The 20,705-nt window shown below is 44.9% G+C and overlaps 1 protein-coding gene across 2 annotated transcripts in view; it reads right to left on the reverse strand.

Annotated features, from left to right (window-relative positions):
- Positions 1 to 407: 407 nt before the first annotated feature.
- acvr2aa (activin A receptor type 2Aa) overlaps positions 408 to 20,705 on the reverse strand; it is a 36,277-nt gene continuing 15,979 nt past the window's right edge. Inside the window, exons 4-12 of one of the 2 annotated variants that reach the window (XM_076264400.1) lie at positions 18,038 to 18,192; positions 14,174 to 14,197; positions 10,548 to 10,691; positions 9,990 to 10,133; positions 8,282 to 8,427; positions 7,344 to 7,458; positions 6,929 to 7,067; positions 4,615 to 4,745; positions 408 to 4,016 (exon numbers count right to left, since the gene is read on the reverse strand). In XM_076264400.1, coding sequence (XP_076120515.1) covers positions 3,822 to 4,016; positions 4,615 to 4,745; positions 6,929 to 7,067; positions 7,344 to 7,458; positions 8,282 to 8,427; positions 9,990 to 10,133; positions 10,548 to 10,691; positions 14,174 to 14,197; positions 18,038 to 18,192 — 1,193 coding nt within the window. In that variant the 3' untranslated portion in view covers positions 408 to 3,821. The remainder of the gene's footprint in view (positions 4,017 to 4,614; positions 4,746 to 6,928; positions 7,068 to 7,343; positions 7,459 to 8,281; positions 8,428 to 9,989; positions 10,134 to 10,547; positions 10,692 to 14,173; positions 14,198 to 18,037; positions 18,193 to 20,705) is intronic. The other variant, XM_076264401.1, reaches the window with a different exon arrangement.

The raw sequence follows: 20,705 nt of genomic DNA on the forward strand, positions 1-20,705 counted from the left end.
GGTATCTCATAATATATGAGATTCTACTGCCTCCCATTGGTGCACTGTGGAAAGACACTGTGGTGCTGTGTAATCACCTTAAATGACAGGCAAAGTACAAAGTCTACAGTCTAACTAGTTAATTGAATAGGAGGCCAAATCTATTTGCTGATTTAATACCATGAGCACAAGCATAAACATCAATGGATCAGTGCAACACTCCCGCATGCCACAACAGCTTAAGTTCATGCACAGAACTCTTTGCTCATTGACTGACTTTGCACTTTGCCTGTTATTTAAATTAGGGTCACTAGACTGTATGTTTGAATGTGTATGCACATACATTATGTGCCTCAGCTGTGTTGTACAAAAGAATCTGCAGACAAAATTAAATTTACTTATATCAAAAACACACTGAGAGAGCATAGTTCAGAGCAGTCACTATACTTTACTTAAGGGGAGGAGAAGCATACAATTTCATTTGTACAATATTTCACAATCACTTCTGACCAGGCCCTGAATTTGTTAAATATCAGTTAAACAAAAAAAAAAAGAGAAAAAAAAAGATAAGAGAAACACGGCAAGTCGGCTTTGACAGCAGGATGGCTAACTTTGACAGCACTGTAGCTTGCTTGCACCCAGGATGGCTAACTTTGACAGCACTGTAGTTTGCTTGCACCCAGGATGGCTAACTTTGAGTGATGGTGACAGCTGCTTCACAGCGCATGTGAGGTAAATGTGTCACTTTAATATCACAAAGTGCATTTGCTGTTGTGAGAGAAGAACAAGAAAAAATAATAATCTGCTGGTCAAATTCCAGTTATTGTTCTTTAAGCATTGCACTGCAAGACGCTTGCTACAGCATTTGTTACACGATGACGCAAACTGCCGACCGGGAGATCTGAGGTAAAGGACATACTGATCCAGGGTGTTTCTGGCTCATTGACCAGAAACCTTTCTTCTGACTAGAAAGATAACTTTGGGCCATGACATAAATTAATAATAATAATAAAAAAAACAATATACAAAATAAACACAGATAAAATCTTTTTTCTTTAATAATATTATAAAGGATTTTTTCTTTTCTTTTTTTGCCTTGAGACCATAAAAAACCTCATGCTAGATTCACAATCTAAAACAACATTCATATATACATAAGTGTGCATTTGCAATCCAGTCATCTGATGATAATGTTGGGGAGGTTTGGCTTTCTTTGACATAAAATTATAGGATTCATGCTCCTGTTTGACTGACTTAAATAAAAATGTTGTCATGTGAGAAACAGAAAGACATTTCACTGGCGGAGATGCATGTACTGTATGTGGCAGCGAAGCACCTGGAAACCACAACCAACCACCGAACAGCAATCAGTCCTGTCATGCGAAGCCCACAAATAATAAAAAAACTTTAGTGTTTCATAACAGGAGGGGAAGGAAATTAAATCAACATTCAAAAATAATACTGGAAACCCTCTCAGCCAAAGAGCTTTGAGAAGATGGCTACATAGATGCATACTGACGAATCTGAGATTGCATATACGCCTCCCCTTCCCTCCCTTGCATTGCCTTGCCTTGCCTCCCTTGCCTTGCTTGCATGGCTCGCTGTCTCTTCCTAGCAGCACCTCCCCCCACACACACACTCACACACACACACAACCCAAACTCACTGATGTCCTGAGAGAACGTCCAAGCAAACGGTCACTGCTCCCCGCAACGCATGCCATTCCAACGTAGGCAACAGGCAAATGCTTTTACAGAGCCTATGCCAAAATACTGCAACCCTTACTATCTCCAGAAGCCACTACTCGTATTCCAGCCCAGCATTGGCACAGCACCTCATAGATTGTACATAGATTGTAACATTTCCACGCTCTGTAGACTTGAGAAGCAGACGCTACACTAGGCGCTACCTGTGTCAGTCTAGTCTAGTCTAGGCTTTGGTGGTGGTTGGCCAGCTCCTGCACCCCTTCTCCGGTGAACTGCATAAAGGCAGATCAGAATCTGTCGTCGAATGTCCCTGAATATTTCTTAATACGCTGAGATTATCAGGGAGAATAGAGAGGGGTCTTGGAGCCATAATCCAGACTAGTCAGAGAGCAGCAACAAAAGCATGGTAACCCGTCATTGCAACATGGGTTTGAATGGGGCACATGTCAGTATGGCATATCATAGCATACAAACATCCATTACGTCCTTTCAAGGGTGGTGGTGGTGGTGGGGAGATGGTGGTGCTCTGAGCAAGTAACCATCAAGCTGTCCTTAAGCAATAGCCTGAAAGTCCTGCATGAGTGTGCATGAATGTGTGTAAGTATATAGGTACACCCCTCAGATAAAAAAAACAAACAAAAAAAACAAATACAAACAAAAACAAAAACAAGGGTGAGTACATCTGTGGCACCAGAATGAGAGCAGCTGAAGGAGGGAGGGAGGGAGGGAAGAGGGGGCCAGAGAGCTTCCTGAGACGTACTGAAGTACAGTGATCACAGCAGACACGAGGGAAAGGAGAACTTCTCCACCAATGCAGACAAAAGTACAAAAAAACACAAGCAACGCAACGCCCGGACAGGAGATTAAAATCAGCATTAAAAAAAAAAAACATAAAACATCAAAATGTTTCCATAACATATACCAGTGTCATACTTTCCCCACCCATCAGCCCCACATATAAAGAGACAAAAAAGAAACAAAACAAACACAAAAGGCATGCACATATGTCAATAATCTTGTGGACACTGCAAATCTACAAACGGGTTAAGTGCTTTCATGTCTTTTTCACTAAATTCATATTTTCAGGGATATTTTTTTTTTCTTCTCAATCTCTCTAAAAATCAATCGAACATAAAATAACAATCACCACAATGATTAAAAAAGCAGAGGGGTGGTCACATTATCAACAGCAGGGGGGAAAAAAGCGGAAACACAAAGATCTTATAAAGGCAGAAATACTGGTTTATGAATGGCCTTTTCATCTTGGCATACTCAGATTTGTTGGAAAAAGAAAGTCTTCACTGCCTAACATAGGTCATCTAAATGCTCTGTAGTGTTTTGCTGTTTTAGTGTTGAGAATAAAAGTTTTATCGATTTGATGAGAGACTGAGGTATACCTTGTAGAAAGAGGTTGGTATTTTTTTCCGTTAAGAAATGCTCCGGAAAAAAAGCAAATTTCAAAAAAAACTTTTGATTTCTGTGACATCTCACTCTCTCTGATATAGTTTATGTACAGCAGCAACACACTAGACATTCAGAAGCTGTTTCTTATTGGCATTGCAATAGTCATTCGTGAGAACACAAGATCAACTGATGCATTTTAAAAACCAACATTACCCTTTTTTTTCTTAAAATTCATACTGAAATGAAATGAACAGTGAGCTGAGGCTCGTCGTCCTCTTCTCTTCCTCTACAGAGGACGTCCGTGTTCTTTTCCACGAGGGACATCAGCAGAAGTTTGACTTGATTTTTTTTTTTCTTTAAATATAGCCGTCCAGTTATCAAGTAGTGAACATGTGTGTGTCCATGCAGTGAGGGCTCCTCTTATAAAGAGTTCAGCTCTGTGGACTTCCCCCAACTGCGTCCGAAAGACCCAAAAGCGAGTCGCCAGGCACACATGTAGGTATGCTATGCAGTAAGACCTGCAGTAGGCCCGTGTCCTTCCAGTGACTTAACCATATAACTGTCCTCCTGCCTCTATGTACAACTGGGGGAGAGGGTAGGGAGGAAGGGGGCAGACGCCACCAGTGCGTTACGGAGTTTGGAGTGTTGTCTCTATTTATCACTTTCTTTTAATTTATTCATAATCTTTTTTGTGTCCGTGTTGGTTGTTTCTCAGGCAGCGCCTCCGGCTAGTCAGAGGCTGGACTCCTTGGGCGGGTAGTCCACATTGGTGACCATGGTGACCACGGTGACGATCTCCTCGGGCGCGGTGACGTTGGTCTGCCGCTGCATCTGGACCACACGCTCCTCCACGCAACCCGCAGAGAGCCGCGCTTCTGCCTCGTGGTCCCAGCACTCCTCGATGGTCTCACACAACATGGCGAGACCCTGGAGAGGCAGAGAGAGAGAGAGAGAAACAACAGATGATCAACATGTGAAATGAAGAGAGGAGTGCAGTGGAGAGACGGATAAGAGACAGTGGGGGAAGACACAAAGTGGAAAGAAAAGTGTGTCAGCCCTCAACTGACAACTTGCACTTCACAGACCCAAATAGCAAGAAAACACTGACATCTCAAATAATTGCTCTTTAAAAATAAGGTTATACCTAATAATGTGATAACCTCATAAAAAAATAATCAATAGATCCAAAAAAAGTCTACACTCAACTGAAGAAAGAAAGTTATCCCACAAGCTCGAGACCTGTTACCAAAATGTTGAATGGGCTCTTCAGACAGGGTTGAAAATGGTTTAGTGGTGTTTCCAGAAACCATCAAGGGGTAAAATATGTGACCTTTAATAATTGTAATGAGGAGCAAGCTGTGGCAAGCCAACTGTATATTTCAGTCTTATCAAATAGTCTCATCTAGACAAACTTTAATCTTACATTATGGTAAAGGCGAGCCCTTCATTCCCCTGAATGCCTACGGTGTCGTGTGTAGTGCGTGTGTGTTTGAGTGTGTGTGTGTATCCAGGGCCTGGAACTCACCGCATGTTTCTTCCAGCACTCCCTGAGGGTGGGCCGCAGCTTCTTGTGCACCACCACCTCCTGCATGTCCTCCAGCGTGGGGTGCTGGCCTATCTCCTCCTCAAACGGCAGCATGTACTCATCCACTGGGCCTGTTGGACACACACACACACACACACACACACACACACACACACACACACACACACACACACACACACACACACACACACACACACACACACACACACACACACACACACACACACACACACACACACACACACACACACACACACACACACACACACACACACTTCAGAGGGCTAGAAGGGTGCCAAAGACCAATACTAACATACACAGCCAAACTGGAATGAAATTATCAATACAGAGTTCCCACTGTAAGTCAAATGTAAAATTCCACTTTTCCCTGATCAAAAACCTGAATTTCCATGAACTTCTATATAATGAAGGGTACAATATACCGACCCCACGTAGCGTTCAAGACTCTTTGACTTTTTTAGAGTGGGAGATGACTAAATAGGCATTGAATAAACAAAGTTGGGCTAAACACAACTACTCAAGCAGTAAACCTAATAATCAAAATATAACCTAATATATTTGTATTAATATATATATATAATATATATATATTTTTTTTTTTTATTTTTTTTTAAAGTACATTATAAACTGCTACAACAAAATTCCCTGATATTCCATGACTTTGCCCCAAAAATGATAATTCCCTGACTTTCCATGTCTGGAATAGACTTTCCAAAATTCCATGATATTCCAGAAATTCCATGACCCGTGGGAACTCGGTCAATAATATCACTGTAATAGCACACAGTAATAGATGTGTGAGTGGGACTGATACCACTAGGAACACAACCTTCCTAGGAAAGCTAGGAAAATACTAGGTAATTCTGTTTTGAATCCATAGAAAGGTTGTCCTTTATTGTTTGGAGATCAGCATGAACTCTAGGGGGCGCCAAACTCATGTTTTCTGCACTCAATGAAAATAACATCATTCAACAGAACTACCAGTAACGTCACACACTGAGCAAGCACAACGTCAGTGGTTGTGCTCAGAAGCTGCCCTTGGGAACAAAAACAAGTGACCCATCAATGGGAGATCAAAGAAGGTCGTCACACATGAGGACCCCCGACACAACAGCCCCTATCCCCTGAAGGTCAGCCATAGAGCAGTTCCATCAATTCCAGACAGTAATAATCGATGGCAGAGAGACCCAGGGCAAAGTCATGGGTGGTGGGCCTGTGGAGACGGCAGGCCCAGTAGCAGGTCGGAGGTCAGTTCAGGGTATTTCACGCCCATGACCCGAGAGAGGTCACGTGTATGACCTCACATTAGTGGGAAAGGGAGCATGTACAAATCGGACACTTTGTGCCCCAAACAGATGGTTAAGCATGGCTTTTATGTAGTGTCCTCTACAGTATACAACGTCGGGTCATTCAAGGACCATTTTCCTATAATAAATATCTATTATGACAGCTGCAGTCACACTGCATGTGACTGCAATGTGATGAGTTGATTGTCTACAGTCCATTTGGATTTGGGACCATTAGACTGAATGCCTCCTTGTCAACAGTTTGGAATGGCATTGTGTCTTCGGCTGAGCAAAATGCCACTGCCCTCATCAGTTTGTTCTAGTGTTTACTTTTTTTAATCAGAGTTTGATTTGCAATGCAAAAAGGACTTTGCTTCATGCTACTTGTTGCTGCTTTCTTCTCAAACAATTGGCTTTCCCCGTAATTTGATCAGAATATTTGTTTGAGGTGGTGGAACACATCTGATGTGTTTCCACCCTTTGTTGATACACTATGTGACAGACTACGCTGATACAGCCTTTTGACAGAGTACGCATCATTGATCTCATCATCACTCGTCTGATTCACATCTGTTCTTTCTTATTCAAACCTTCTTCTTTTTTGGGCTTATTAATTAAAAATAAGAGACAACAGACAATTTGGTTTTGAATATTTGAATACTTATTATACCATGTTGAACTTTAACTCAACTTGCAATATCAACATCATACATCAAGTCTTAGATAATATCTGCCGTAAAACATAAATAGGATCCATTTCTTTTTCTTAGTGACCCTGATGATATTTGTCACTAGATGTGTGTGTATGTGTGTGATGTATATATGTGTGTGTATGTGTGTGATGTACCGTGGTAGTGTAGTGGTTAAGGAGCTGGGCTAGCGTCCAGTAGCCTGAAAGTTGTCGGTTCAATTCCCGGCTTCCACCGTTGTGCCCTTGAGCAAGGCACTTAACCCCAAGTTGCTCCAGGGTGTGTGTGTTTTCTTACCGTCAGCAGCTGTGCAGCGGGCAGCGAGTTCCCACAGCACCAGGCCCACAGCGTACATGTCTATCCTCAGGAAGGCATCGCGCTGGAAGCTGATGGCGCCCTCCAGTGCCTCTGGAGCCATGTACCGCCGCGTTCCCACCTTCAGACCAGACAGATCAGAGCTCACATTTAGGATCACAGGTTCTGGCTTCTTAAAAAGCCTTCAAATGTTTCGCTCTCAAACTGGTGCTATCCACCCAATCATCCACAGCACAGATTGATTTTTTTGCAGCATGTGCTACATATATGTAGCACTCACCCCACATACAGTATTGGCCACTACTGTGTGTAAGAATGAGACAAGCACAACCTCTGCACTTCTCAGGTCTTTCAACCTTAAGCAACTCTCTGGGACAAAGTTCTTTGGAGTTCTCACCTGTCCATGTGTGTCTCCAGCTGACTTGCCGGCCTCAAACTTAAGGGCCAGGCCAAAGTCTGCGATGCAGGCAGTCAGGTTGGATTTGATCAGCACGTTCTTGCTCTTGATGTCTCTGTGTGTGTATTGGGGTGGGGGGGGGGTGGGTGGGGGGTGGGGGGGAACATGAGTAGACTGCAACAGCACAACAAAAGTCCATTTAAGCATGTGAGTTGTCTGCCATTTGAGCCGACCTCTTAAGGCAGAGCGATGTAAGTGCGAGCACTGATGAGGCGAATAGCACAAACAGTGTGAGCGCTACTTGAATGCCAGGTCTTGGCACTAAAACCAATTTGTCTGGAAATTGCTCAGAAAATACCCCGCTGCCACACAAAGTGGTCGACCAAGGTGCAGTGCTATAACACTCCATTTCTTTAAGTGTTCTGTGCTGGCTCCTGCATATTAAAACTAAATCTAATTTCTAATGCTACCATGACATTTACAGAGAGAAGTGATTCAAAAGATCATTTTGGGGCTTACGCAAGAAAAGGTAAGAAGAAAAGGAGGTCTTTAACTGAAGTTTTGTAATATCATACACTGCACCGCAGCAGGTTGTTACTGGATTTTTCCAAATTCAAATACTCCTAGATGCAATATTGGTAATAGTTAATATTGCTAATAATTCAAATTGTTTTATATGTTCCTCCTCTCTATAAATCCTTTATAATAAACAACATTATGTTTAGTCAACGTCAATATCCATGTCCGGCAATGCAGAGGTCACGCGTGCCCTCCACGCGGTGTGTGCTTTGTGTGGGTGTTGTGGAATGTTGTGTGCTGTGTGGGTGTCGTATGATAGGTGTGTATGTAGGTGAACTTGACAGGCACTGATGATTAGAACATGTGAAGCTCCTCATGGAAACGTAAAGTTCTTTGAATTGAATTACTGAGGGACTGACCGGTGAGCGATGGTAGGCTTGTGCCCGTCTCTCAGGCCTGAAACGTCAGCATGCAGGTAGGCCAGTCCACGGACCATGGTCTGGGCAATTTGGCACAACTCGTTCCAGGACACCACATTGGCCTTCAGATAGTCAGTCAGAGAGCCCTGAGAAACAGGATGGTGAATGCAGATTAGTACAAGTCGCACTGTAACAAGGAGCCACAGACAAATGTTAGCTTTTTTTTTAGCTAAATGCATATCATTACACAACTGACCGTATAGCTGGGAGGTCTGTACAGTAACTGTGGTTGGAGGTTAATCTTGATTCACCACTAGGGGGCAGGAAAGAGAACTCTGGCCCAGGTTGTTTGAGGCCTTGTTGTTGCTGTTGTGGGCACTAAGCTTGGGCAAGGTAAAAATCTCTGTTCTCGATGCACACTGAACAGATCCAGTGCAGTGATAATATGACCTAGTTAGGCTAGGTCTGAAGCTAAATCCCAGTTAGGACAGTTAGCAGTTTAAAGAAGCTCTATGCAACAATTTTAGCAAAAATGACCTTAATTATGCAGGTTGAGAGTCGTTCTGATGGTTCTACAACACTTTCTGGGTTGTTTGGTGGGTGATTCGTCTCCCTCTATTGCTTCTCTGCGGAAAAAACGAATATGCAACTTTCTGAACCCGGACCGGGTAAATCCGGATGTGACTCAGCGGAAACAGACGCCGACTTGGCTTTGTTGCTGTTGAAATTGTAAGTAGCCTACCCTTGGGTGAACTTCGTTTTTGTAATTTGGTTTGATAGTCTCTTGAACAATTGTGTTTGCTCGACCGTTTTATTGTGAGCCCTGTATGTGTTTAGCTTGGTTTCTTGATGGCTAGCTCGCTAGCTAGTGGGGGTTTAGTGTAGCAGTCATTGGCTACCGAAGCTGCAGGGGGAGCTATGTCGTGAAAAATGCGAGCCCAAATCCGGCGAAAACCCAGAAACAGCGAAGGAATAACCAGACCTGCATAGGGCTTCTTTAAGAGAAGCTTTATGAAATGGCCACTGAAATAACAATGTCATGAAAGTCACTGTTGGGCCCATTGTTCTGTACATTTTTTCTTTCGTTTTGTGAGTGACTCCAGTCTAACGCATATTAAATGACCTGTTAAAACATTCCTAAACCCATAAATGTCTGCAGGGGCCGGAAGGATCAAAGTTCAACAGGAAGTGAAACTGGGAGGGTCATAATTGACCAGCAGACAAATGTTCCACTACAGACAAGCATACAGGCCCAAAACCTGTTAAAGCCACAGGAAAATTACACAGCAGGATTACTCATGCTTGTTTTAACCTACGCTTAAATTGCTTAGGTTCCCCTCCTATAAGTTACTTAGATTTGTGTATTATGCCTTGTGTCACTTGATAATGGCCGTAATTGCATTCTCCACGGGCCTTATGACTTCCATCGGTCAGGTGATACGAGTTGGGCCGATCGCAGAGTGACCAGGAAGCCTCCCAGTGCAGCCTTGTGAAACAACGGCCTGATTCAATTAGGCTGAAATGAGCCTCACTCAAAGTAATTGAATGAGTAAAACCAACAGGGCAAGATGGGAGTCGAGCCACAGGGAAGGTCAAAAGGCTTTGCTTATCGCCCCTCCACAGCTCTAAGACAAGGAAAGGGAGAGGGAGAAGTCATGGAAAAGAGGAGGGGGTGCTTTTAGGGGACGAAAGAGAAAGAGAATCTCACCTTCTCGTGGTAGGCGGTGATCAGCCACAGCTCGATGTCCAGGTTGCTTCCTCTCTTCTCAGCCCCGATGAAGTGCAGCAGGTTGTCATGCCTCATGCCAGGCATGGTGTAGATCTCAAACTCATTCTGCCACGACTGCTTGTCCTGGAGGATGAAAAATACAGAACACGGAACAGAACATGGAAATTACCACATGTAACGCCAAGCCAAGACAATGTAGACACACACCATCTTTTAAATTTAGTATATGAAATTAATATGAATAGAAAGTCATGATGATTACTAGGCTACCGCACAATGAATGCTCCAAGCTTGTTATCTAACACAGGGCAAAATAGGTTAACATTCACCAAGATGTGAAAATATTATAGTAGATTATGGCCAAGGTGCATAAGAACACAAATGTAAGCTCATTTAGAATTTGTGCCAATTCATATGGAGGCTGCAAAGAGGCTGAGTAATTAGCCCAGTAATTGTGCTGGCGGATTAGCCTGGCAGGCTTAGCTGCGCGGCTTTGGAGCCTGTGACCTGCGAGGAGTGAGGATGGGCCTCCCGTACCTGAATGGGAAAGATCTTGACGGCGACATAATCGCTGAGCAGCTGGGCCTTCCACACACAGCCGAAGCGCCCCCTGGCTTTAATTTCGATCAACTGCAGTGGCTTCTGCCCCAGGATGGGGGAGGGGGGCATGGGTCCCGGATCCTGGATGAGCGAGAGAGAGAGATGGAGAAGAGGGAGAGAGGAAGAGAGAAATGAAGGGGTGGTACTCAGTGATGCTGGGTCTGTGGTCATCTCCGTGCACAATCTGCACTGAGAGAGATGTGGCTGAAGCTGCCATCACTGGTGCAGTGTGGTGGTGGTGAGGGCCTTCCTTTAAACCGAGAGACAAGAGACAGAGAAAAGCAGAGATGTGGAGCTGCGACAGAGGGGGCGGGGTATTTTCACTTGTGCTGAGCTTCATAAAGCTCTGACAGAAGGGGCTTATGGGAGTTGAAGTCCTGAGCTTGTTAAATATAATCCATAACTACTGCCTGTGGACTACTGGGTGGATAGAGGCTGACCTAGTTTACAGGCATGAGCTGGCTGGCTGCGAGAGGGAGGCACGGGGGGAGGGGGGGTGGGGGGTTGAAAGGGGGCTTTTACAGCACTGGGATCACTGGGGGAAGAGTGCAACAATAGCGTGCTGCTGACCACGGTACGTTGCGCTGGCACCGAACACAAGGATGACCTTTACGAGCGTCCGCCTTGTTAGGGCGGCCATTGTGCCTCGGAGTCCCTGCTCGCTGGCCGCAGCGTGTGAATGCGACCCGAACACACCTACTCTGACCTTTCCCTAGCTATTCCTTTCCCGTCAGCAAAATAACTATGGGAGGTGCTTCCTAAGCCCACTGGGGCCGTTTCGCTCCCTTATCAAACCAAAGCAAAATCCCTGCTTCAGAGCTCTGCAGCAAGCGGGACTCGCAGTGCTGGCAGGCTTCAGATATCACTCCGTGTACCATATGCACAGATTTTTAAAAAGAAGGGGTCAGTATACATCATGGACTCTATTAGGTAGGAGGACTTCCAGTAGTGAGGATGGAGAGGGGCTATTTGAGCACGTTCATTAGGCAAGCGTGCTACCATGGACGTGGTCGTTAATGGCTACCACCCAAGACCAAGCTCTGCTTGTATGTGTGTGTGTGTGTGTGTGTGTGTGTGTGTGTGTGTGTGTGTGTGTGTGTGTGTAAATGTTTGAGTGACGGCTCGAAAGGAATGAGAGAAGAAATACAGAGAAAAAGGAGCGAGAGAGTAAAACGAGGAGAGGGAAAGAGAGGTAGAGGGAGAGAACAACAGCGAGAGAGTAAAACGAGGAGAGGGAAAGAGAGGTAGAGGGAGAGAACAACAGCGAGAGAGTAAAACGAGGAGAAGGAAAGAGAGGTAGAGGGAGAGAACAACAGCGAGAGAGTAAAACGAGGAGAGGGAAAGAGAGGTAGAGGGAGAGAACAACAGCGAGAGAGTAAAACGAGGAGAGGGAAAGAGAGGTAGAGGGAGAGAGAAACAGAGAGAGAGAGAAAGCGTGAGAGAAAGGAGAGGTACAGAAGTGCATGAGGGCAAAACATCCATCATGCTATGGTGGAACGCCCACCTAGGAGAGCACAATGGGGGAATATTTGTGAAATTGCACCATGCAGTTGCACAGCAGCTACCCTCAGGACTGTATCATGGGAGGAGAGGGAGCGCGAGAGAGTGAGAAAAAAGAGAGTGAAAGAGCGAGAGCGCAAGAGAGAGGTTGGCTGCAGAGCCTGAGGCAGAGGCACAGAAATACCAACCCACACCCACTATCCATCGTTCTTGCTATCCCACACACACACACACACTTACTCACTCAATCACACACACACTCGCTTGTCCACTCACTCACTCACTCTCTCACTCAATCTCACACACACACACACACATACACACATAACCATCACTATTCTGGGCTATGTTTGGGTTTCCATTTGCCTGAGTAGCAGTCATTAGGTAGTTGTAAAATTTGACAACAATAGTTTTTTATGGGGAAGCCATCCTTTTGGGCTGCTGATGGATGGAGTCAGGTTTATGAGACGTTTTGCTTTTGGTGTAAATGGGGGATACTAAACCTACTAACAGGTAACTTAACAGGGTTTTACTTCTGCTTCAGGGCCAGAGTCAGAGTCGGTAGAGCAATATGGTCTGAAAAACTGATGTGCACACAGATAATTCTTTCAGGGAATGTGTGCGTGTATGTGCGGATGTGCGTGTCTGTGTGCGAGGGAGAGAGGGAGAGAGAGAGAGGGAGAGAGAGAGAGAGAGAGAGAGAGAGAGAGAGAGAGAGAGAGAGAGAGAGAGAGAGAGAGAGAGAGAGAGAGAGAGAGAGAGAGAGAGAGAGAGAGAGAGAGAGAGAAGAGAGGAAGGAAGAGGGGGTTATATGATTATACTGCATGTGTATGACACCAAGCTTTGGTGCTATTACCAACTGCATTCTGACTTATAGATTCTGCTCAGCGCTTAACAGTGTGACTATTTCACTCGCATATTTCAGTAAGAATGTCTGTGTGATGCTGACACAATATTTAGGTATATTGACACATGTGACTAACAAAATTAATATTGGCCTTATTTAACCCTAAATGACTGAGGGAATTTCAGTGGTTTGAATAGGGAGAATCTAGTAGTATGAATCTCTACTTGTGTATATCGTATGTAGGTCATTTACAGACTCTTCAGTATTTGGTGGATTGATACATTTGAAACACCTTCACCACTGGAAATGTGTAGGGGTATGGAAGGAAGAGCTCATTACATTTTGGAGAAGATCTGACTTATGGGCAGATCCATGAATTTTCACTTTTGTTAATGTTGTGAGATAAGGCATTTGGCCTTCCCAGAAGTCTTCACTCTCCGATTCCTTAAAAACTGACCTGCACCTGAATTTTATGCCATTTACTGTTTGAAAAAAAGTAAAACACCAAGCGCTGCTGCTGCCAGTACATTCAAACATGCTCTCTCAATCGTCTTTGCCAAAGTGCATCTCCATTTTCTCCACTCTCTTTCACTCTGACACTTTGAACTCTTTGAACTCTGCCCACTAAACATTCCATGACAAATATAAATTAAACCAGTCAATCAGGTTAAGCGGACTTACAAATCTCTCTCTCACACACACACAAACAGACAGATCAGTTTGCTGTGGAATGTAGTCCTAAATTTGACATCATTCAGAAGGTGACATTGTTGCTTAAAAGCAGTGCTAACACATCTTATACTGCAAGACCGCAGCAATCATTCCACTTGTAATGTTCTTCACATTCAGTAAGGGTGAGGCAGCCATCTTTGCATTGCATTCACCACATGCTCAGGGACGTGCACTGAATCCTTCCCTCACGAGAACATGCACTTCAATCCTGGCCTCTGGGCCTAACCACCCCAATAAGAACAAAGGATCTTACATTTATCCGTGCAAATAATAATAAAAAAAACATCCTCTGTATCCAAACCATCACAAAAAGTGAGAAATCAATGTGTGGGGTGATGGCTTCTTTTTTTTTAATTACTTTGCCTCTGGCTTTAAAGGCTTGTGATGAGAAAAAAGAAAAAAGGGTGACGAAAGAAAATGAAAGACTTGCAAAGAAGAAAAAAATGTATGTGCATAAATAACTGATGGGTACAAGCAGTCTTACCTCTATCATGATATGAAAGGCGTGCTAATCCAGGAGAGAAAGTCAGAAACAAAGACATTACTGTTTTTCATTCGAGGTGAATAATCAAAAGGTGTCACTGGGACAGCAGGTGTGTGTGTGTGTGTGTGTGTGTGTGTGTGTGTGTGTGTGTGTGTGTGTGTGTGTGTGCGCGTGCTTCATGATCATTTCTCACGGCTGTTGGGAGCCCAGCGTCAACCGTTCACACTGTGCCACTGTGCCTCTTGTAGGTTCAGCGAGTGTGCTAACCAGAGCCCTTGGTGATGGCCTTTATGACATCACGCATTTCCCCTCTACCCGTGATGCTTCAGCAGATAGTGATTCATCGTAACTCCTAATGCTTACACAGAGTTTTACCATCCTATTAACCTGACTCCGCCAGATGGATTTGCTCCGCATATCCATCTGGGAACTTTTCATTGAAGAACTTTTGGGAAGGGCGGACATACTGGTTAGCTGATTGGATAAACCATCTGTTTATCACCACCTTTGTTGGTTATCGAAGGGCCAAATCAACCAATTAGATAAAAAAAGTATTCTTCTAATGCGGTTTAACATACAATTAAGTTAGGTAACGTGACAAACGTTAAGATGTTTTAACTTACCATTTATGAACCTAATCAACGACAATTCCCATCAAGTTTTCACGGTAGGCCCTACACTTCTGAAGATAGTATATTCCTCCATTATGAACTGGAATTAGCCTTGGAGGATGTCTGTGTTGTTCATTCCTCCCAGCTGCATGGCTGAGACTCATAGCTTCACAGTTTACCCAGGAATACTTTCTAATTTGAATAAAACTTGCGCGATAGCTATGCTCATCTCTGTGGATGCCGTCATGTTGTTCGTTGCGTCACACCTCAACCCGCCTCAAAGCCAACGCTGATTGGACGTTCGTTTGGTGAACTGCTCCAAATTTTCTTTAACGGAAAGTATCCAGACTGATCTGCGAGTGAAACCCTGAAGCTCGCGAGATCAGGATGGTCTCACGAGGCTACCATCCTATAGCTAAGCTGAGAAAAGTCTCTGGTGTATGTGGCTGTATATAGACATCGTAACTCCTAATGCTTACACAGAGTTTTACCATCCTATAGCTAAGCTGAGAAAAGTCTCTGGTGTATGTGGCTGTATATAGACAATTGCAGAATCTATATCATTTGTGCACAGTAGAGGACATTTTATCTACAAAGGTTCATGATTGCACCATCCCCTTGAAAACATGACTAGTCCTGTCCTCCACAGTCCATTACACTGTAGGACAGTCACAGGCAACCAAGTCTAGGGAAGAGGTGGTCTACAAAGGAGGAGGTGGGAGATTTCAAGCCTTGCAGAAACAGTGACCATCAAGATTGCAGACTAAGCAATGAGAGAAACTCTGCGTTCTTTCTACCAGCGCTGACCTTGAGACCTTAAAGAGCCTGGGTTACATTAGGCGCACTCAGTGGTTCGCGCAGCTCTGAGGATCTGCCTGACCAGGCTTTTTCACTTAAAGGGTTTTAAAAGGGCAAAGAGTTGAAAACAAATGGCCAAGTCCTCAGTGTGGAGTGAAACATTAAATAGGGTTAAAAGGTTGGGCTGGGCTAGGCACTTGTTTCTCTTCTCTCTTCATAATGTAAAGGTCTCTACTATGCCTCTCCACACAAAGATCCCACAAAAATAATCTGCTTTTTACTAACGTTAACACTTCTCACTCCCACTCTCTGGTTCTTAGTCATCCTGACACTCAGAGGTTATTTATGAATATACAGCGGTAAGTTCTTCTTGACTGATTTGACTGAACGGGCGCATGAGGGCTGGAACACAATATAAATGCACTGGGGCATTTTACGAACATTACATTGCTCTAGTACATGCTATACTACTATTTATAGTGCATTTAGCCAAGTAGCAATTTGCTATCATACTGTACAGTGGCAAAGTGGTGTTCTGTGACCATGCCTATCTCACTCATGATAGCAGAGCCCCTTCATGTCTTCAATATAATATTAATGTCTTAAATAATATTTTTGAATATACAGCACGATAGAAATGCACTAGGGTATTTTACTAACATCGCATTGTTTCATTTTACATGTTATATTACAGTTGATATATTTTAATTTGCCATCATACTATACAGTGGCAAAGCTGTGTTCTGTGGCTATGCCTCTCTATAATGCCTTTAATGAGTGTAGGGACACATCCCTCCAGAGAAAGACAGTGTGAAATGTGAGTTCAAGCAGCACAGCAGACCCCTAGGTCTCCTTGCCGCAATAATGCCACCACAACCACAACACAATGATAGACACTTAATTTCGGGGAAAAAGAAGAAGACAAGAAGAATGATAGACACTTAATGGGGTAGGTGAGGTAATGCTGAAGCCCATTTGTTTCTCACAAAGGTAAAAAAAAAAGTTCTTCTTCTTGTGTCAACAGTGATAAAGCAAGTCAAGGACCCTGCCAGACAGCTGACAGTCATTTAAAATAGGGGTCCTAAACCAAGCCCCACTTCACTCTTGGTGATTTACAGTTGTATTATCTAGCCCTGTACTTATTTTGATTAAGAGGCAAGCACTCACAGAGCAAATAGGCAAGGTGTCTGAAAAAGAGCATTTCCCCATTTTACTACTACTACAGTCTATATCCCTCACTGATTCAGATAGACAGCTAAAAAAAAATTATGCCACATCGCGAACATGTTGGTTTCACTGGCCCAGTCCAGTCGTTTCACATCACTATTTGAAGTGGAAAAACGTTTCAGCCAGGGGCACGAGAAGGACGCAAACTTCCCTCTGATGAAGGCTTTCCTGTGATGCCCATCGCCGAGTCGAGAGGTGGAGGAGCTAAGCTTCGAGAGCCTCTTTGGAAGCACGGCTCATCGTAGGGTCGCCCTAACCTCCAACCTCCGGGGGCAGTGGAGCGGTAGATGGCGTTGGGGGGGGTGGGGGGTGGGGGGATAAATCTGTAGCAACTCGAGACGCCTGCATTGCCATGACAAATCCCTTGGAAAACAGGGCATGTGCAGAACCCCCACTCATAATCACGCCAGCAATAAATAGCAGAGAGGAGAGGCCAGGAGGCACAGGAAGGCGAAGGGCAGGGCACTCTGCACCGCTCCGTGTCCTCTGCGTTCACGGGAGAGCGCGGCGCACAGCTGATGCTAAAAACACCACCATTCACAGGAAGAAGCATTTAAGAAAGCCAAGAAAGCAAGAGCACAAAAATAAAACATGAGAACGAGCTCAAGAGAAACACACACATTAGGGATTAAAGACACACGTTGAGCACGGGCCGAGGATGGAGACAGTGAGGCAAGAGCTCTCATCCATTCATCCATATGTCCAGGAGCAGTGCTGCACTGCTACTACAGGTATAACAGAAGGAGGAAGCTCAGAAAGAGCATCCCTACTGGCCTGTTCTGTGTGGACTCAGTGCTTATGCAACTGATGGACATGTGTGCGCGCTACAGCGGGAGAAGAGTGTAACACTGGGCACATTAGATCAACAAATTACTGTCGCTCATGTCAATAGGAGCTGCCACTCACATGGGGCAGCTGTCTCTAAGACATGCAATGGCACACACACACACACACGCACACACCAGTTGTACACCCAGAGCTACATATTAAAGGAGATCATTACATGGACAACCTGGGTGCATTTTTGGCACCTGTCAGGGTTAAGAATGTAGCCTTCGAGGGCTAGAACTCTTATCTTAAATGAGGTCATGAAAGACAGGAGTCCATTATAACAAACACCACTCGGAAAGTCAATACAGTGTCATTATCATAGACTTTTGTCCATTTCAAATAGCAAGTAGTGAGCCCCAGAAAAGTGCCCCAGGTGTGAAGGTGTGCGGTCTCTTACCTGAGTAGGCACCAGTGCTGGTGGGTAAGCCAGCTTGTGATGCCGGTACATCCAGAAGGAGAACAGGATGATGGCAGCAATGCCCATTATGGGCACCAGGGAGTAGAGCAGCGTGCTTAAGAGTGGAGGCTTCGGAGAGAAGGGGTTGAACGTGGCTGTTGGAAGAAAGAAAAGATGAGGAGTGGAAAAAGGGAGGGGGTAATGGAGGTGGAGAAAAGAAAGGTGGAGAGGAATGTCAAAACAGGTCATTTCAGGCCAGATCTTGATAAAAATTGAAAAAAAAAAAAAAAATGTGAAAAGATGCACAGTACAAACACAAGGCAGAGCCTGATACCAGACACTGATTTTTATCATTGACACCCTCCTGCAAGGAGAGCCCAAAAGCTACTGCTATGCATTGGAATAACAAAAAAAAGGCAAATTGTTGTGTGGTTGTTGTTTTTCAAATATGAAACTGAGCCTGGGCATACCATAGCAAACATGGAGTAACTTGATTTTGAAAGTTTTCTTTTTTTCTAAACTTTTCAGACATGTTGATTCCATTGCCAAGTCATAAAAAAAAGAGATAGAGAGAGCATATATTTTGAAAACAAAATCCACTGTTTGCCTGAGCCAGCTTAAATTTGAGAGAGCTTGTTATTTTGATTACATGGGGAGGGGGGTATTTCTGCCCCAGCGTGAGAGGTGCCAGAGGAACAGAGGAGGTTCCCGCACGCACACACAGCCCAGCACTGCTCCCCCAGCCCAGCACTGCTCCCCCAGCCCAGCACTGCTCCCCCAGCCCAGCAAATCCATTCAGCTAAAGCTGTTTGCAAGAGGAGACAGCGTCCTGTTCAATGAGTTTGAGGCTCCATTTCTCTCTCACTCTTTCGCTCTCTCTCTCGCTTTCTCTCTCTCTCTTCATCTTTATCCCGCTTCCCTCACTCTCGTCCTCCATCTTGTTCCCCCAACTCATGTCCTTCATTTTACCTCTCTATCTGCTCCCCCACTCCCTATTTCATGCCATATGTTTATCTTTAGTTATATTATTGTTATTATTATTATTATTGTTATTTCATGCTATATGTTAATCTTTATTTCATTCAATGTGTCGGTCTCTGTCACCCCCCCCCCCCCCCCATTCACCTCTTCTCTTTGCATCATACAAACCCCCCCCCCCTCCCCCCTAGTTGCACGTCGTGAGCGGGCACTCCGTGCCAGAGATAAGATTTGACTGTTCCCACGTGGCCTCAGCACTCTAATCTCGCCGGCGCTCGTGCCACCACGCCGTACTTCCCCCACTCCTCTCTTTCTCCTCTCTCCATCGCTCCTCCCTCTCTCTCTCTCCCTCCCTATGCTAGGAGGTGCGCTGCTCGCCTCATCTGACCCTGGGTACTGTAGTACATGGCGTGGTTAAGGTTGATTTCTGTTTCCTTTTCGACATCCCCCATCTTTAAAGCCCTGGTCATAATGCAACTGCAACCTCTCCCTTTCTCCTTCTCTCTCTTTCTCTCTCTCTCTTGTTTCTCTCTTGCCAGCGTTCCATTTAAGCTGGATGTGGGTTAAGGACCCCGGATTAGCCCATGTGAGCTGAAAAATACAACCATCCAACCCCTCCTCCATCTCTCCCTCTCCCCTTGCACTCAACCAAAACCTCTCTGCCCCTCCCCCACGCTCTCTCTCTCCGGGGCATTAGGATTGCCACACTGTACACAGGAATACACGCACACACACACGCATGCACACGCATGCACACACACACACACACACCCACACACACCGCACTCAAGCATGAAACTTCCACGGTCACAAGGTCATGCAGGCTCCTCCCCCCGCTCTCTCACTCACACACACACACACACGTGTGTGTACACTCACACACACGGTTTGTTGCTAGGTAAAAAAGAAGAGGGTTGTGTGAGGGCTGTGTCTCACAGCTCTTTGGGGGTGGGGGTGACGCTTTTACATTGAGGGCATTCCGAACACAGTGACTCAACGCTGGAAATAGGGCTTCCATTGCATAAGTCAGACCCCCCACCACCGACGACAAAATCCTCAACCCCCTGCCTCTCAGGCTTGCAGAAATGAAAACATTTGCCCGTGGTTGGCACTTTCAATGATGAAAGAATTGGAGTGTGCAGTCCTCATCTACCCCCTTTTTCTGGGAGGTTGGTAGTAAGAGGGAGATCTAAAAATAACCAAAAACTACACACAACAAAACGGGTAAAAAAAAAATCTAGGATGAAAAAAAGAATCACTTCATTCCCCTGTCCACTAGCCTCTAAAGAGGACGCGCATATTGCTATGGACGACTGACCAATGTCAACACGAGTCAAAACTCACGAACACCTCCTCCAGCCCTCATTTCACTAAGAGGATGTTTAACAGTGTGGCTGGTTAGCTCAGCAGAGATAAAGCTGCAGATCCACTCTGGTAATCTGAAAGACACGGCAGTCTCTGCTGCTCTGGGCACAAGGCATGCCATGGGGGCACGCGAGCCTAGCGTGGCAAAGGAGCATGGCAGCCCACACTGGCCCCAGTCGCTATCTCTCACCAGCTATCGCCCGATACCGTGCTGTCAGCTAACGCGTTGTTACATTCCATTCCTGGCCAAGTGTATAAGAAGACTGTGGGGAAAATGGCGTTGTGTTTAAACTGCATATGACCGGTGCAGCGTGCATAAAATTAA

Source organism: Alosa pseudoharengus, unplaced genomic scaffold (genome assembly GCF_046254945.1).
Source record: "Alosa pseudoharengus isolate Yale_2024_CS ecotype anadromous, Long Island Sound unplaced genomic scaffold, YU_APseudo_1.1 YU_APseudo_1.1_scf_3, whole genome shotgun sequence".
NCBI classification, from domain to species: Eukaryota; Metazoa; Chordata; class Actinopteri; order Clupeiformes; family Clupeidae; genus Alosa; species Alosa pseudoharengus.